General features: G+C 49.3%; 1 protein-coding gene across 1 annotated transcript in view; it reads right to left on the bottom strand.

Moving 5' to 3' along the window:
* CFAP221 (cilia and flagella associated protein 221) overlaps nt 1–14,481 on the bottom strand; it is a 91,507-nt gene extending 77,026 nt beyond the window's left edge. Inside the window, exons 1-5 of the mRNA XM_081095455.1 lie at nt 14,429–14,481; nt 12,702–12,887; nt 9,408–9,508; nt 1,460–1,546; nt 1,201–1,299 (exon numbers count right to left, since the gene is read on the bottom strand). Coding sequence (XP_080951581.1) covers nt 1,201–1,299; nt 1,460–1,546; nt 9,408–9,508; nt 12,702–12,840 — 426 coding nt within the window. The 5' untranslated portion in view covers nt 12,841–12,887; nt 14,429–14,481. The remainder of the gene's footprint in view (nt 1–1,200; nt 1,300–1,459; nt 1,547–9,407; nt 9,509–12,701; nt 12,888–14,428) is intronic.
* Nucleotides 14,482–18,671: the final 4,190 nt, after the last annotated feature.

Raw genomic sequence — 18,671 nt, 5'->3', positions numbered from 1 at the left:
GACGCCTGCTGCTAGTCCTGCATACAGTGCGACCTCAGCCATGACCTTTAATCTCTTGTTTCTTTCTTTGCAAAACGGGGATATTCTGCCTTTCCTTAAAGGTGTGTTTGAGAATTAAAGTAGATGGTGGCCTCAAAAAGTGAAAAGGACTGCATAAATGCCGGCTATCCTTAGCATTGCTGCTGAGAGCAGGACACGTGCTGGGCTCCCTACACAGGCCTGCCTAGGGATTTGAGTTCTTGGTGCAGAATATTTCTCTGGAAACAATATTCTATTTTCAGTTTTAGGTATTTTTTCTTTTTTAAAATTGAAAGTTGCTGGGCTGGCGTGGCTCAGTGGTTAAGCATCTATCTATGAACCAGGAGGTCATGGCTCCGTTCCTGGTCAGGGCACATGCCCGCATTGCAGGCTCCATCCCCAGTGTGGGGCATGCAGGAGGCAGCCGATCAATGATTCCCCCTCATCCTCTCCCTTCCTCTCTGAAATCAATAAAAAAACCCTGAAACTCATTTGTTACTAAAGCATACTCTTCCATTTTAGTTTTGAAAAATTAAATTTAGTTAACCTTAAGGCTTCTTGACTTACAGGAGGTAGGGCTGGGATATAGAGCAAGGGGGTATGGAAGTGGCCGTTTTAAGAGAAGGATGGGTGGCACCGGAGCTGGCTCTGGCTGGAGGCCAAAGCATGACTTAGGTGACCTAGAGAAAGGCTCCTAAGAAGTCATGCAGCACGGCCAGCCACCTGGGTCAGGCCACCCCCTCTCACATCTCCGCAGAGCCCAGGGCTGCCTCTGAGGACATTCCCACACAAGATACGATCCCGTCCCCTCAGTTCATAAACACAGCTCGGGGTTCCTGCTCACTTTCTAATCTAGCACTTAAAGAGTGTGGCTGCGCTCTTTGGAAAAGCCGTCACCAACTCCCAGCGCCGTGTGATCAATGAGGGTTGTAGGCCAGGGCAGGTGGGAGCCCGGCTGCGAACCCGTCTGGAGTCTCGTGGCTCTGCCCCAGTTCTCAGCAGCCTCGCACCCTCCCAGCTGGGACCCGCTGGACAGGGACCCTCGTGCCATCAGACTGGCCGAAGAGGGCCGCCAGGCGCTGGGCCGGGAAACTTCACACCCGTCATTCCTTCCCTCTGCTTCCCTTGAAGATGTTAGTTTTGACATCACCCCACCCCCGAAAGCCTGATTGTAAGACTTACCTTACAGTGAATACGGATGCAATCATAATAGTATCGCCACTCGTCCGGAGAAAACGTGACGGTGACCGCAAGGGATAAGCCAGGGACAAGGCGGTGCTCCTAGGAGAGAAGGGGCTCTGGTGGGGACAAGCCCCAGGGCACCCAGAGCGCAGGATCTGGGGACAGCCCTCCACACGCCGTCCCCAGGTGACGGGTGACGGAAAACGAGGGCCCGACAAGGAACAGCACGAGAGAGGGGCCGTCCAGCCAGCGCGCTCACCTTTTTCACGTACTTGATCTGGAAGTACTTGGTTTGTGGGGGTAAAATATGAACATGGATGTCCTCATTGGAAATATTGATCAGTTGCTGGGAGAGAAAAAGAAGCAATCAGAGTAAACACACCGTTTCATCTATGTGCAGTCATTTCCTCATTTAGTTATCCCCCATCTTATTCCAAAAGCAATTCGAGAAGATAATGCTGTATTTTTTAATTTGTAAAAGACCGTAAACCTCTCATATGCCATTTAAAGAATAATAAAATGAGCACAGCAAACACCATTGAATGAAGAGTGAACTGTGCCCATGTGCCTTCTGCCCAGCTGAAGGGCGGGGCCAGAGGAACCACCCTTTCTCCTCGGGGTGCCCCCTGGGCCTGTATCCTTCCGGGTCCTGACAGCTTACAGCGTGTGCCTTCCCCTTGAACTCCGTTTAGCCCTGCGATTCACTGAGCTAAGCAGCCAGCCACCCACCAACGCTTGCAGGTTCTCTGATTGATGCCACTGGTCTGGGGACCTGACACACTTAGGTAGTCAAAGTTTCAGGAGAAAGAGTGTGGCCAGGAGAGCCTCCGACCCAGCCCTGGGGCAAACTTAAAGGAACTCGAGGTCGGGATGCTCTGACGGTGACAGGAGGCCAACCCAGTGACGCAGGACAACGCCGGGGAATGAAGTCGTCCCTGAGGATTTGGGCTGCCCCTGGGCCAAGGGACAGTTGAGAGGCCTTTGGTTTCCAAAGTCTGGGCCAGAGGCTGGGCCTGTCGCTGACCCATTGCCCGAGGCGTCACTTTTCTCAAAGCCCCGGATTAGACTTCAGACAGTATTTCTTGTTGAGGTTAAGCTGGTGTTTGCGTTTGTTAAAGGTTCCCATTTATCATCTGCCAACATTCTCGGGGTACACTTTTAGTGATCCTGTTTGGGCATATTTCCTCTTTGTTTCAATTCCTTCAAAGCCTACAAAAACCCACAAAAGTTGCCAAGACATCTGTTGCCCTCTGAGGGGCCTGCAGAGGGCAGTCTTGGTGAAGGTGGGGCCCAGGTCCTTCCACCTGAGAGGCGGTCCTTCCAGGAGAGGCCGAGAGGACCATGTGCTGGAGCGGGAATCTGGGTGGTGGCACCTTCCCAGAGACCTCTGCCCCCATACTTGTCCCCGAGGGAGGACTGTGACCGCCTCATGCTGGAGCCCAGGAAGGACTGGGAGCAGGGGGGTTGCATTGTGGTCACGCACTTTAAACGACGTCAGGAAGGAGGAGGGACAGTGCGGCAAAGGAGGCGGTGAGGACGCAGGGGCCCAGGAGAGCCAGCGGGCGCTGAGAGGGCTGCAGCCCGGCTCTCAGGGTTTCCGGTGTTAGCACCAGGGGTGCTCAGGATACTGCGTAGAAATGTCATGCGGGCACTTCTGCTCTGGAGCAAAAGGGCTGTGAGAATCTGGTGAGCCCTGAGCCCAGTGTCCTTGGGAACAATATTCAAAGGCCCCAGGACCCCCTCGGGCCCTGTGTTTCTCGCTGCACAAAAAAAGCGGCAGCTGTCGAGGGTGGGCCAGTCCTAGTCAGGACGGCTGCCCTCGGGCCCCCCTGCGAGGGGAGGGCCGCGCTCAGACTTCTCAGAGACCCCATTCAGATAGTGCAGGGGCTATGATTGGGCTGCCATTTCCCATATTCACCGTTAAAAGATTATTGATCTGGAATTAAGCATTTGGATCAATAAAAAATAAGAAATAACAGATTTACACAAAAATGTAGATATTTAGGGTTATCTAGACAGGGAGTGTAAGAAGAGGAAGAAAATGTTCAGCCTTTACTTGACATCCGAAGTGAAAGGAAGACTCGCTAAGCCTGAAGGCTGGGCCCACGGTTCCAGACGGTGGATAGTGGGGTGTGGGTGGGTGTTCAAAGGCAGCCAAGAGACCCTCGCAATGGGGAGGGCCAGTCCTTCCTCTCACGAGGACTTTTAAACCAAATGTTCCTGAGACAATTCCAGGGGACATGTTTGCCAATGAGTTTTTAAACAAACTTAAAACAATACAAAAATCTAACAAATTAAAGCAAGAAATGAACAACTTGCTCTCTACATTTTTAGAAAACAAAATCGACATCTCAGATTGACTTCTAAAATATACTGGGAACACTGAGCTTCTATAAGTTTTGCAATTCTCAACTTTCGGGTGCAAATACTCATTGCAGGCTGTAATAGTCATGTTCTCCGCCTACTGGAGACTATTGTCTGGGCCCAGGAGGACTGAAGAGACATTGAGGACAGCCCCTTATTGCATGCAGACGGCGGCTGGGTTCTGCTCACAGCACTAGGACCCTGTGCCCAGCTCTGCTCTAGGGTTCCCTCCGCTACATCCAGCTGCCTCAGCTCAGCACAGCCCAGTGCCCAGACTGCACTTTCTATCTTTCTTTTTGTATTTTACCAGCAGGTCAGTGTTGCTTCAAATTGTTCAAAATAATATCCTTTCAGGACTAAAATGAGAGAGTGGGAGGGAGGGAGGGAAGGAGGGAGGGAGGGAGAGAAACATGGATGGGAGAGAGACACATCTCAGTTGGCTCCTGGGACCCTTCTGTGTGTGCAGGCCAGCACGCCAACCCCTGCACAACACTGGCATGGCTAGAAAGTGTATTTTCAATGAATAATAAAAGTTTATTTGAGAACATGAGTAACTGAGTGTGAGAACTGCCTAAGATCCTACCCTGCCTTCCAATTTGAGGGGTCAACAGATGTCCCCAAACCCTCCAAGATCTCCTGTCCTCTGGGGGCTGACCTTCTCCTGGCCCTCATGACCTTGATGTTGCCTCCACAGGACACCATATGAACTTCAGCTTCTGCTTCAGTGTTTTAGAATGGATCCCCACAGCCAACAAAAAAAACCCCACACAAACAACGGGTTAAACAGTTTTACTCAGATTTCCCAAGAACTGCCCACAGCTCTCTCCACTCCCCCTCCGATCTCTGCTCCTCACAGGCCCCTCCTGTGTCCCCTCTGGAGATTCCACCCTCCCCTCTACTGGGCAGTGCAACACCCACCCCCAGTGAAGTATTGGCTTGGGTTAAAGGGGGCTTTAACCCAAGCACTTGCCATAGTATTTTCCCAAACCCCATATTTCAGATTCGAAGTTGGAGTCTTTTAATAGCTGCCCTCAGTGGCACAGCTTCTCAGTCAGGGAAGGTTAATACTCAACCCCAGGGATCTGGGGACAAAATTCAAGCAGACTTACGTTCTCAAAGTGTTGGTCATGCATTTTACTCTAAAATTTTGCCCTGTAATATATTTCTCTAGAACAAGAGAGCAAACTGATGCTCCAGAAATATGTGCTTACCCCGGGGCCTCACCTCTCTCCCTGGCACCCGGGGGAGAGGCTGCGGGTCCCAGGTGGGGAGGCGTGTCCGGCGCTGCACTGTGAAACTGAAGACCAGCACTCTGGTTTCAGAGCCCGGGAGGACTGCGAAGTGACGTGAGGTCAGGCTGTAAGACGCTAACAACTGTGTTTTGGGCCAGCGACATCAATACTGGACGTCTCATGGGGAAATGGGTTATTTAATTAATAAATATAGTTTCCCAGACAAAGCCTTAACAGAGAGGAAAAAGGAATTTAAGAGAAAACTGGACATCATTATTTCAAATTTTAAAGTATTTTGAAACATTGATTTCAGTATGAATCCACGTAGAATGTGTTCACTTCTTCCACCAGGCCTGGATCAAGCTCAAACGTTAATGAACAATCTATTGTGGTTTTAAACCCACGTTCAATCATTCCATTCTTGGGCAATTTGCATAGTTTCCTGTAGCAAAACCAAGATAAAGGCAGCGTTGGATTTCCCCCTGGTTTGGCAGGAATCTCAAGGCAATTGCCTTAAGCTTCCGCTTAACTTTGCTGATGGAAACAGGAGGCTGGCTCTCCTAAAAGCTCCCAGAATGTTACTAAGATGAAATCGTTTTGTACTTTTATCTATTTCTGTTTGTCTGAATGTCCAGTAGAAGCAGTGTGATCGTGTAGGCTTTCCCCTGTATTTATTTGGAATTACCGAGTCTCTGCCACGTCACTCACTTCTAACTGTGGACCCTGAGGAAGAAGATACCCACCCAGGAGGGCTGCTGGTGGCTGGCTGGGCTCACCTCGAAAGAGAGAGTCTAGCAGCCATTTCTAAACAGCAACACAAGCCACACTCCAGGGAGAAGCCTGCCCCGACTGCCTCCCTCCCACCAGGGTGCCTGCACCGTGCTCCTGCCCTCTGAGCCGGCCCTTACAAAGGAGTTCCTGGGGATGTATTTCAACTAATAGGACTGAGGCTTTCCCTGTCCAATTGGAGCTGCACAGCAATATCCCCATCAGCATCTTCACCAACCAAGCAGAGCGACTCCATCTTAAGCAATCAGGACAGTGCCTTTTGGGCCAGTAAACTGTGAGGCCTTGGAGTCTGCATTTGCGTGAGTGTAGAGCAATCAGGGAAGAGGGGGCAGGGACTCCTCTCTATATAAGTCAGCACCTGGACTCGGAGAGAGCACTTTCCCTTTCTTCTGAAGACAGAAGGTTGTGTTTCCCGGGATGGAGCTGAAATGGAAGAAGTCTCACTGAACCTGAGTAGAATGGAGCAGAGCAGACCAGAATGGTGCAGAGCAGGCAGGCGAGGACCAGGGCAGAGCAGAGCAGAGCAGACTGGAGCCAGTGCAGACACTAAAGCAAAGCAGAGCAGAGCTGCCTCACCCTGGGGCCACCTTGCCCAGGGCCACCTTGAAGTTGTGCTGCTCCAAGCTGTGCTGCTCCACAGATGCGCTGCATCACATGTGAGCTGTTTGCACTAAAGTTTCCTTCTTCACAACACCCCAACTTGGGGATTCCTGTTGGCACTGAGTTTGCACCAACAACCATTAGTTGACGCAATAAAGTGAGTGCAGTATCTGCATAAGTGTTTACCGAGTGCCTCCTGTGTGCTGGGCACTGTGCTGTATAAAAGGCAGAAACCGCCTATTCTTCAGAAACCCCCCACCCAGTAAACCAGATCGCCTCTGGCTTCCAAATACGCCGCGAGCTTGCTCCCCTGCACCTCTCTTCATGACTTCCTCTCTTTCCAGAGTGTGTCTGCCCCACTTCTCACTTTGTTTTTGGACTATCCCAAATGGCTTCTCCGCCCAAGCCTTTTTTACATCATGACCAGTAAGTGAATGAAAAGATGTTTGACATCATTAGTCCTTACGGAAATGCAAATAAAACAACACCGAGCTGAATGGTGGCCTCAAAAAAATATGTGCACACCTAATACCCGAACCTATGAAAGTGACCTTACTTGGGAAAAGGGTCATTGCAGATATGATTAAGTTAGGGACCTGGAGAAAAGGTCATCCTGGATTACCCAGATGAGTCTTAAGTCCAATAAAAGGAGCCCGTTTCAGTGACAGAAGATGCAGGGAATCAGAAGAGAAAGTCACGTGCAGATGGAGTTATGTAGCCACAAGACAAAGAACCTGGAGCACCACAAGCTGGAAGAAGCAAAGGAAGATGCTCCTCAAGAGTTTTGGAGGGAGCACAGCACTCCTGACTCTTTGATTTTGGACTCTGGCATCCAGAACAATTTTCTGTCCTTTAAACCCCTAAAATTGTGGTGATTTATAGAGCAGCCACAGAAAATTAATATTGCATTCCTTGATAGATAGCCAAAAGAATATGCCCACCCCAAACATGTACGTGATGTTCATAACAGCATTCATTCTTCATAATAGCCCCAAAGTACAAACCCAAATGTCAATCCGTGGTGGATGAATGCATAAAAAAAGGTTGTATACCCATATAGTGGAATATTATTTAGCCATAAAAAGCAATGGAATATTGATATATACTACAAGCTGAATGAGCCTGGAAAACATGCTAAGTGAAAAAAGCTAGTCACAGAAGACCACATGTTTTACCATTCCACTTATACGAAATGTCCAGAATAGGCAAATCTATACCAACAGAAAGCAGACTGTAGCTGTCTAGGGTAGGGGTGGAGTGGTAGGGTGATGAGGAGAGTGAGGGGGCTAGGGATGGGTGGGGAATTGTTTATTCATCATAAACAATGAATATTTATGAATGATAATCATTTTAGATCTATCCTACTATAATCTAAACACCAAACCTAATAACCAGGAAAAGTAAGCCTCAGAATGTATTCTTGACCGTGGTCTTTGATGCCATGTTCTAAGAAGTGTGCCCTTATAGCAGTGGTTCTCAACCTTCCTAATGCCACGACCCTTTAATACAGTTCCTCATGTTGTGGTGACCCCCAATTTCATTGTTAGAAATTGAACATAATTAAAGCATAGTGATTAATCACAAAAACAATATGTAATTATATATGTGTTTTCCGATGGTCTTAGGCGACCCCTGTGAAAGGTTCGTTCGACCCCCAAAAGGGTCGCGACCCACAGGTTGAGAACCGCTGCCTTATAGGCTGATGGGTGAAGTTCCTAGTCACAGTTTCAAATCCTAATCCTTTTCCTGAGAGGAGACCCTTGGCACCTAGCAGGTTCCTCTCCTGATCTGCCCTCTCTCCCCACTTCAATGCATAAGGACTCATGGAAACCGCCCCTCTGCTCACTGGGGGCTATGACGAAACCTACCCCACTCCCTGAGGAGCTTCACCATTGGTCAGTGTCTCTCAGAGTCTCCTCACTCGGAGCATCTAACACAGCAGTCAGAATTCTATCTTAAAACGATCCATGTGAAGACATGGCTTTTGCCCTGGCCGATGTGGCTCAGTTGGTTGGGTATTGTCCTGTGCACCAAACGGTTGCCTGTTGGATTCCCAGTCGGGGCACATGCCCATGTTGTGGGCTCAATCCCGGCTGAGGGGCGTGCAGGAGGCAGCCAATCGATGTTTTGCTCTCACATTGATATTTCTCTCTCTCTGTCCCTCTCCCTTCCTCTCTCTCTATAAATCAATGAAAAATCTTTTTTAAAAAGACATGGCTTTTAAGAATTCACTACATTTAAAAGAAGAGACTCTTGTGGTGGCTGGGGATAGGGCCAGAGGTGACATCACACAAAGCCAGTTCTCAGAGGGCCCACAGGAGCAGAGCCCACCTCCGCCCACTCCAGCACATGCTCAGAGACCTGTCTGGCTCAGTTCCAAGGCCCAGTGGAGTGATTCTCATGTGTTGCTCTGTGTGACTTCAGGGGACTGTGCTGGGGGCAGATCTGAATGTTTGGGTCCCCTTTGTATGGGAGCTGGGAATGCTGTAGTCACCCATAACCTACTCCAGTCTGAACATCCAGGTCACTGGAGAGGACGCAGCAAGGACTGGCCCTCGGTGTGGCTCTGTGGTGGACTGCAGTCACTGCAGGCTCCCACTGTCCCTTCCGAGGCCTGTTCAGTGGAGCTGGCCCCTGCCGTCCAGGTCTGGCCAGAATGACTGATTTAGGCATGGGCATATGATCTGGGCAAAGGAAACAGGACCCTGGTCGGGGGGCCTCTTAGGGGAGGAACCTGCTTTCCCTGCTGGTGTAGGCACCATCGGGCGGGCACTGGCTTGGAGGAAGGCAGCCTAAGAGTCTGCCTCCACCACTTCGTAGCTCAGTGTGCTTGAGCCAGCTATTTAAACTCTGGAATCTTGGGTCTGCATGTATACAGAGGAACATTACAGCACCCACAGAGCTGGTATAAGGACTGAATTGAATTTTGAGGCACGCAAAGCACAGTCCCTGCCTCTCAGAGACACTCAGCAACAACACCTGCATGTACAGAGACACTCAGCAACAACACCTGCATGTACAGTGCTGGGAGGAGCCTCTGGCACCGGGACAGCAACGGGTCCAAGGACACGTGCAACTTCAGCATCTCTTGTCCTTGAACGACCTTTCTGGCCCGATTTACACCTGCACTTCCGCTGCTCTTTAGGTGAATGAGTACTATGAATGCAGAGAATTCACATCGTTCATTGTTATGATTAATTATTCCGCTTACGCAGCACCTACCAGAATCTGCTGCTGTTGTTTTCCCACTTGGTAGCCTCCAAAATGCAGGATGCCAGGCTTTGCTTGTAAGACCTTATTGTTCAGAAGTTTTGTATAAACCTCTATAAAAACAATGCAGACAAGTACATCGTGAGATGAGACATAAAATATTAAATGAAAGCAGATCCTGTGAACACGGCTCTTTTTAGTTAAGGATATTTCCAGCACATGAAGGCTTCAGCTGGAGGACAGAGCTGTCAACAACATGCACGGTCTGTTTCAGATAAACTGTCGCGCCGCTCCTCCTACTTTTACACATGACTTGGGAGAGATCATCATCACAATACAAATCCCTGTGTATCATTTGTTACCTATTAAAATAATGTGCCCTTTCCCAAGCCGGTTCGGCTCAGTGGATAGAGCGCTGGCCTGTGGACTGAAGGGTCCCAGGTTTGATTCCAGTCAAGGGCCGGTACCTCGATTGCAGGCTTCTCCCTGGCCCGGGCCCTGGTCAGGGTGCACGCAGGAGGCAACCAAACAATGTGTTTCTCTCACATCGATATTTCTCTCTGTCCTTTCCTCTCTCTTCCACTCTCTCTAAAAATCAATGGGAAAATATCCCTGGGTAAGGAATAAAAAGAAATAAATAAGTAAGTAAATAAATAAAATAATTTGCTCTTCACGTTTTGTACAAGTCTCTGCAGTAAAACACGAGTTCACAACGTGCACACACCCGTCTTTGCTCTGGTTAACACTGTGCGTGCTTATTGTGCAGTGAACGCTCAGTTTAAAGAATCTAAATGCCGTTTAATTGTGTTGCTGCGTATTTAACTGTTATTGTTTTCCTCTGAATAGAACTACAATGTGACACAGAGAAATCTTTTTTAAATGGATGCTACGCAATATCTGTTATTTGATGTAATCTTAAGGCTCTGAATAATCATCGCTCTGGACAGTAAAGTCTCAAACTGTCACTGTAATATAAATACCTCCCTCCCTGCCCCCCCGCTCCCCCCCCCCCCCAGTTTTGAAAGGAAGGTTAAAACTGCTGTGCTCACAAAAGTGCCCGGGTCTACAAAACTCCTTGGCTCCTCATGCCGGCACCAGTGAGGTGTGTGGCGGCCACCGAGAACCCACTCCGCCATAGCTCCCGTGCCTCCAGTGCCTTAAGCCAGGCGTGCGTTTGCAATCTCACTCCACCACTCTGAGGCAGGCATTATCTCCATTTTGTAGCTAAGAGAGCTGAGTGAGACTCAACAAGATTAAGCAACTCGCCCACAGCTGATAGTTAAAAATTAAGCCTAGCCCTGACCAGTTTGGCGCAATGGACAGAGCGTTGGCCTGCGCACCGAAGGGTCCTGGATTTGATTTCTGGTCAAGGGCACATACCTCAGTTGCAGGTTCAATCCCCCACAGTGGTCAGCAAACTCATTAGTCAACAGAGCCAAATATCAACAGTACTTCTTCAAAATAGACTTGCCCAGGCCAAAAACTGATTTCTGCGCATGGGCCACGAAGTTTCAATCACACTGTACGCGCGCCCGCACGTGGTATTTTGTGGAAGAGCCACACTCAAGGGGCCAAAGAGCCGCATGTGGCTCGCAAGCCACAGTTTGCCGACCATGGCCCCAGACCAATCAATGTGTCTCTCTCACATCAATGTTTCTCTCTCTCTCTCTCTCCCTCTCTCCCTCTCTCTTCAACCTCTATCCCTTCCTTCTCTCTTTCTAAAAAAAAATCAATGAAAAGAATATCCTCTGGTGAGGATTAAAAAAACAATTTAAGCCCAGGTCTGTGTTATTCTAACCACTAAACTGCCTCAATATGAAAGCACTGCCCAGTTTTTTTTTAAAATAAATGATCACCTTTCAACTTTGGCCATCTCCCAGTCCTGTGCGCCACGGACACCCTGATCATCCCTTCGCCTGCTGCGATTCCAGCGTTCACCTCAAGTGGGTGTGGCACATTTGGTGTTTCTGCTTCTCACCGGGCGAGCTGCTGCTGTCATCAGCTTTGGGCCAAACTGAAGGCTGGGATGGGGTTAGGATGGTGTTTCAGGGAGATTGACCATCTCTGCAGGTTACTGGGTAATTTGTAAGTATTGAACTTAACATTCCTTGATAATTTCTTTTTAACACTGAAGATTTTGTTTTTGTTTTTAGGGCCACAAAATACATGTAAATGAGCATTTTTCTCTTCAGACCCAGATTAGTCAAGTTCTACAATGACAAAAGAGCCACACCAAATACTACATTCCCAGCATTCGCAGTGGGCCTGGGAAGACGAGGGGAGGCAACCTAGTGTGATGGAAGGAAGCTGGACATGGGGCTGCAACAGCTGACACTGACTCTCCACTTTGGGGAATTCGTCTGACCTCTCTGAGTCTCAGCTTCCCCAACAGGAACATGGAAATAGAATGCTGATGTCATGCAGATTAAGTGAAAATAATGCAGGCAAAATGCTTTAGCATTTTACTTAGTAGCAATAGGATTTACCAGGCTTTCCAGGCTAAGAGATGTGCAGGGGAAAAGGCAAGACATTACAAAATGCCGAGGTGTTGGAGGCGGCGTATTATGGAAGGGCTGGAGCTGGGGATGGGAGGGGCATGCACGGGGATGGTGCAACTTCAGACCAACAGCAAAGCGGGCCAAATGCCAATCGGAGGAGCTGTCACTCTGTCCTGTCTGCAAGGGGAGCCTCTCGGAATATTCCAGCAGGAGGGGGGCAGAGGCCAGCCGGGGTTCCACAAAGGAAACTGGCTGGGGTGTGCAGGGTGGTCTGGGGGAGAGGGTGGCGGCGTGGGAAGCACTGCCATAGCCCTGGGACCTGCTGAGGACCGCGGACCAGGCCGCGGGGACACAGAGGAAAGCTATTTGAGGAAGTGGAAGCAATAGAACTTGGTGACTAATTCACACCTCAAAAATCTATCCGGTAAGTGGACCTAAATAGGGTCATTGTTCCTAAAAAAACTCTTCTGCGCCCAGAAAATGATCTAGAGTCAGCGGTTCTCAACCTGTGGGTCGTGAGCCCTTTGGGGGTCGAACGACCCTTTCACAGGGGTCGCCTAAATACATCCTGCATATCAGATATTTACATTACGATTCATAACAGTAGCAAAATCACAGTTATGAAGTAGCAACGAAAATAACTTTCCGGTTGGGGGTCACCACAAGGTGAGGAGCTGTATTAAAGGGTCGCGGCGTTAGGAAGGTTGAGAACCAGGACAAATCAGCACCAAGCACCCACTGCGCCTCCTGGGCCTCGGCGCCTCTGGGAGGTGTGAGCTGTAAAGCAAGTCTGCTCCTAGCCGCGTACTTGATTCTAGCAGGTGGTTGGGCACTCCTCTCCTCTTCTGGGGCTCCTCCACGAGGCTCTTCAAAAGGAGGGGCGACACGTCATTGAATGGTTCCTCCACATCCTTCAGTTCTCTGCCGGGGGTTTTCACTGCTGCCATTTTATCATGAAAAATGGAGTGTTCTTCCTAGAGCCGAAGGTCATGTCCTGGGAAGATCACAGTAGCAGGACAGTCACCCGTGAGAAACCACACACTTTTGTCCTCAGCCCTTGACAAGTGTACCCCTGGCATCACTGTGTGGAGGCCCTCCCGGCCTCCGGTCCCCGCGGCCACCCCATTCCCACACGCGGCTGTCCCATTAATCTCCTTGCATCACACATGCACCCAGTATCGTGCCAGTGCTCGACACCCTTTTGTGTCCTAACTCTCAACAGCTTTTTCCAAAACGTAGTCCTGACACGCTTCTTGCGCTGTTAGTAGAGGCGAGTGGCAGCAAAGTTAAGGGCCCTCACGGTTGAGTAAGTTTGGAAAATGCTGAAGTAAACAGTTACACAGGCCTGTTCTTTCTGAGGTTTCTCCCAAGCAGATTCTCAGATGCGACCATGAAACCCTTTAATCTCGGAGACACTGTGAGGACACGGGCATTTCTGAGCTGCCTTCCTGGGCTGCTCTCTGTGGCAGTGAAGAGGGGGAGACGCCCCAGCCATCCTCTGCCTCCACTGGCCCCTCCTAGGAGCTGTCTGAGAAGCCAGGAAGGGTCCTGGGCATATCATACCCTTTGCCAGTCTTGCCTTCCCTAACAGTCATTTCAAGTCCCACCTTCTTCGTAAAGTCCACACGGATCCCAACACTCTAACATCCGTTAGCAATGGCTGCCTCTCCTCCTCCTTTGGCATTAACAATGTATTGCCCTGGCTTCACTAAGAATGTCCGGTTCGAAGTGGAAGCTACACAAAAACAATGTATTGCCCTGTAATGGCACCTTACAAACCCCACACATCTCTGTATTTTCCCAGCTAAGTGTCTAACCCGGGGCCCTTGTACAGACGGGGACAGCTCTATGAAGGCCCTGAAATTTAATGTAAAATCGCGTATGTCCTGTGTGTTTGGGTGGTGGTTCGGTTTTTGAGTAGGTTCATAACTAGATCCCCCAAAAGTCCCCAGCATTGAGCAAAAGGAGGCTGACTACCCGGAGGTGCTTAACAACCACTTTCTGAAAGAAGTTGCTCCTTTCCCCTCACTGGCCATCCCGCTCCCTGGCATCGCTGCACCCCCGCCCTCGGCCCAGCCGCCACCTCACCTGCTTCAGCCCTGACACCTCCCCACACTCCTGACCCTTCTCCACCACAGTTCCCATTAATCTCCTCGCATCACACATGCACCCAGATACCTGAGCAAACCCTCCTCCGTTTCACTCACCGCCAGGATGACCCCGTTTCCTTTTGCACAGCGCCCCCCTCCTAGCCCCCCGCCCTCGGTCCCCTCCCCCATCCTCCGGGCAGGTCCTCTCCTCCCTGCCAAACGCTGCTCCCTGCTCCCTCCGCTCGCTTTACTCCATCCCCTGCTAGGGGTTGGGATGGGCCCTCGACCCACGGCCACCACATCCCCACTAATCCTTTAGGCCCGGCCTCTCCTGCGACCCAGCCAGGCTGACTTGCGGCTGGACACCGCCAGGGGGTCAGGCTGCCCCAGCAGCTCGGAGGCCATGGATGGGGGCCACCCCCGCCCCAGTCCCAGGGCGGCTCACACTGGAGGTGGTCCCCGGCAGGATTTCGCGAGCGCCAGCGCTTGCGCAGTGTCGCCATGACAACGGGACGCGCTCCCGGGGGATGGGACGGGGCGGGACCAAATTCCCCAGAAACGTGGGGGGAACCGTGCCGTCGCAGCATGAGGTCCGGAGGCCCTGAGTGTCTTCTGGGGACCCTGAGAAGGCTGTGGGGCCTGGGGGAACAGAGAGCCACTTGGGCGGCGCAAGGCCAATGGGTTCCCGAGGGGAAATGAGAAGTCGGGAGAGGCTATATTATAACCTGGGCCCCTGGAAGAGCAGATCGCGGGAGAGGGGCGGGCTGAAAGGGGCGTGGCCTCCCGGCGCTGTAGGTGCAGCTTCCCCAACACGTTGGTTCAAGGACGCCCTACTTTAATATCGTTTGTTTTGCATTTTCTACTGTGACAAGTTTCAAATATATGCAAAGGTAGGAAGAATAGTATGATGAACCTTCAGCACTCGCCTGCAACAATGACCAAATCATGGCCAATCTTACTTAGTTTGTACATTTTCCCCTACTCCCTGCATTATTTCAAGAAAACCCCAGACATCATTTCCCCCCGTAAATAGTTCAGAATATAACTCCAGAAGGTAAGGACTCTTTTAAAGAACATACCCACAAGATGCCCTGGCCGGTTTGACTCAGTGGTCGCTCAGGGTTAGAGCGTGGGCCCGTGGACCTGAAGGGTCTCAAGTTCAATTCCCAGTCAAGGGCATGTACCTTGGTTGCAGTCTGGATCCTGGGGCGGGAGGCAACCAATCCATGTGTCTCTCTCACAGGTCTCTCATATCTCTCTCCCTCTCTCTCTCTCTCTCTCTCTCTCTCTCTCTCTCTCTCTCTCTCCGCCCCCCCCCCTTCCTTGTTCCTCCCCTCCACTCTTTCTTTAAAAACCAATGGAAAAAATGTCATCAGGTGAGAATTAAAAAAACAAACAAATCGTGAGAATTATAACCACAATATCAGTACCTAAAAAATTACAATAACTTTTAACATCACATATTCTGTACTCAACTGTCTCATAAATGTCATAAAATATTTTTCGAGTTTGCCTGTTTGAATCAGAATTCAAATAAAATCCACACATTGTGATAGATTGATATGTTTCAGGTCGCCTTTAATCAATGGATTCTCCCTCCGTATCATTTTGTTGTTATTGCAATTTATTCTCTAAAGAAGTTGTTTCTGTCCTTGCTACTGATATTTAGGGGTTAGGCCGTGAAACTGGGTCGGCTCCCCTAACTCCCTGCCCTGTCTAGGCCACCCTGCCCACCGAGGACAGTGTTCCTCACACAGCCGCTCAGGCCTCTCTGCCCAGAGCTCTCCTTGTCCTCTCCCTCCAACTATCACTTGACACTTGTTTGATGCCATTTACGGCTTCGTGTTGATAAGAGATGACAGTAGGACTTCAATGAGGTTACCTGCCTCCTCACACCCACATCACTTGCTATGCTCTTGTGGTTTCTTGGTTTCTTCCATCTTCCCATTCTCCAATCCCTCCCTCCTGGCTACGGTCATCACTGGTTAAAAATCTGCCCATCTTTCAAGGTTACCGCTACAGATGGTGTATCTCCTCCCCTTCCCATAGCCTTACAGGTCACCAGGGCTGTTTCCCTCTCTGGGTCTTCATACACTTTGTTCCACCATCTTTTTTAATACATCTTTTTACATGTTGTACCCATCATTACTTGTGTATGTGTCTTAAATTGCAGAATACAACGGCATGGATGGAACTGGAGAGCATTATGCTAAGTGAAATAAGCCAGTCAATGAAGGAAAAATACCACATGATCTCACTCATTCATGGATAATAGAAACCATTATAAACTTTTGAACAATAATAGATACAGAGGCAGAGCTGCCTCAAACAGATTGTCAAACTGCAGCGGGAAGGCCAGGGAGGGGTGGGGGGCAGGATGGAGGGGTGTAAGAGATCAACCAAAGGACTTGTATGCATGCATATAAGCATAACCAATGGACATAAGACACTGGGGGACAGGGGAGGCTAGGGGACTGTCAAGGGCAGGGGAAAAAAAGGACACATATGTAATACCTTTTGTAAGACTGTAAGCAATAAAATAAAATTTAAAAAAATTGCAGAATCCATTTATCTTTGGATCTCCCACAGCAGTGGTCGGCAAACGCCGCTCATGAGCCACATGCAGCTCTTTGGCCTCTTGAGTGTGGCTCTTTCACAAAATACCACATGTGGCGGGCACTTACAGTGCGATTGAAACTTCGTGGCCCATGCGCAGAAGTCGGTTTTCGGCCTGGGCGAGTCTATTTTGAAGAAGTGGCGTTAGAAGAAGCGGGGGATGTCTGTCAGTCAGGCGACGGGAGACGGGGTGCAGGGGGGCCGTGGGATACACAGTGCGGGGGCAGCGAGCTCGATTCATGCAGGAGTTGAGGTAGACTGGCTACAAGACAGTGTGGATGGGAGAGTTGGAAGGGGTCAACCTCAGCAAACGGACCTCAATCAGATTGAGGACGTTTTTAGCAAAGGCCAGCTTAGGAGTACCCTAATTAAGTTAATAACAATGTACCTACCTATATAGTTTAAGTTTAAAAAATTGGGCTCTCAAAAGAAATTTCAATCGTTGTACTGTTGATATTTGGCTCTGTTGGCTAATGAGTTTGCCGACCACTGTCCCACAGCCCTTGACATAGTACTTTGTTCATAGTGATTACCCAGTAACTGTTGGCCAAGTGGGTAAAAAATTCATTTGCTTCTAGAGTAGGTCACTTTAGTTCTTTCTGTTTTGTTGTCCCAACAAGGTTGTAGATTTCAGGACAGGTACTATGTTTCCAATAGTGCCAGAATTTTCCACCCAGCTCAAATCATCAAATGCTTGTTTCCACACAACTTTTAAAATGAGTATTGAGTAGTACCTAAAACTTTTTACTTAATTTATTCCTTGGAAAAATTGCCCAATTCCCTATTTTATCCATAGATATGCTATAATATGCAGGTCTCTGTACAATCAATTAACCAAATTGCGTGGTTGCCTACTTCCACTTTCTTACCAACAGAACCTCAGCTTTGATTAGGTTTCTCCCCACATCTCCAATTCCAGCAGTAGATCCTGACTAGTGTAGGCCAGTCACTGAATTCCTGGCCCTTTTGCCCATGCTGATTTAGAACTGAGTCTGTAACCCAGTTCTGGTCACAGACAGGAGGAGGCTTCTGGGAGACCTCTGGCAGAGCTTCCTCTCTCCTAAGAGAGAGGCATGCGGAGATACAGTACCTTCCTCTGCCTGGACATTGCAGTGTCCAGAAGTGAATCCTTGGAATTGCTGCAGCCAGCAGAGGCCACGGGGGCCCCAGCACTAGGTGAGGCTGGTGAGGACAGCAGGAGACAGGAAGAAGGCTCGACCTAGAGGACCGCATTTCACCTTTGATTGTGTGGCACCTGCATTCCATATCTCTTTCTTTCAGTTGAAAGCATTCTAACATACAATTAAAAGCGTGTTCCTGCTCAACGTGTGAACTGTGGCACAGGAGCTTGTTAGAAATGCAGAATTCCAGGTCACCCCAGACCTAAGGCATCAGATTCTGCATTTTAAGAAGACCTCTCAGGAGATTCATAGACACATTAAAGCTGTTTTAGGTTATCCATTATTTAATCAATTCAAGAAGTAAAAATTCTCCCTTTTGACTCTTGTCCTTAGCCACCAGGTTCCCTTTCCCAGAGGTAACTCATGTTATTAGATTCTTATATCTTTCCAGGGATATGTTACACATACAGAGGCAATTATATTTATGCTTACGTGTGTGAAAAGTTCATCCCCTGTTTAAAAGCCCAAGTACCGTACTCTCCCGACTCCTGTTTTTTCACTTAAAAATATATCTGGATGATCATTCCATATCACCATATCATTGTTCAAGTACCTCCTCATTCCTTTTTGTGGCTATAAATACTCTATGATTTATATAATAAGTCCCCCATTATTAGATATTTGCATTGTTCCTTATCTTTTGCTATTATAAACTGTACTAGTGGCTCGTTGCATGAAGATTCACGCAATAGGCATTCCTTGCCCTGGCTGCCGGCACTGGTTTTCCTCCGGCACCCGGGACCCAGGCCTTTAGGCCGGCTACAGCAGCAAGGCTTGGCTTCTCTGCTCCGGCTGCTCCCAGCCCTTCCTTTTTTTATTTTTCCACCTCCTCAAGTGGAGGCCAGGGCTGGCTGAAAGCCTGGGTTGCCCCCAGTGACCCAGGCCCTCAGC

This window comes from Myotis nattereri, assembly GCF_964212035.1.
Source record: "Myotis nattereri genome assembly, chromosome: 7".
Classification (NCBI taxonomy): domain Eukaryota; kingdom Metazoa; phylum Chordata; class Mammalia; order Chiroptera; family Vespertilionidae; genus Myotis; species Myotis nattereri.
Note: the sequence above shows the minus strand (reverse complement) of the source record. Positions and strands in the feature narration are given on the sequence as shown.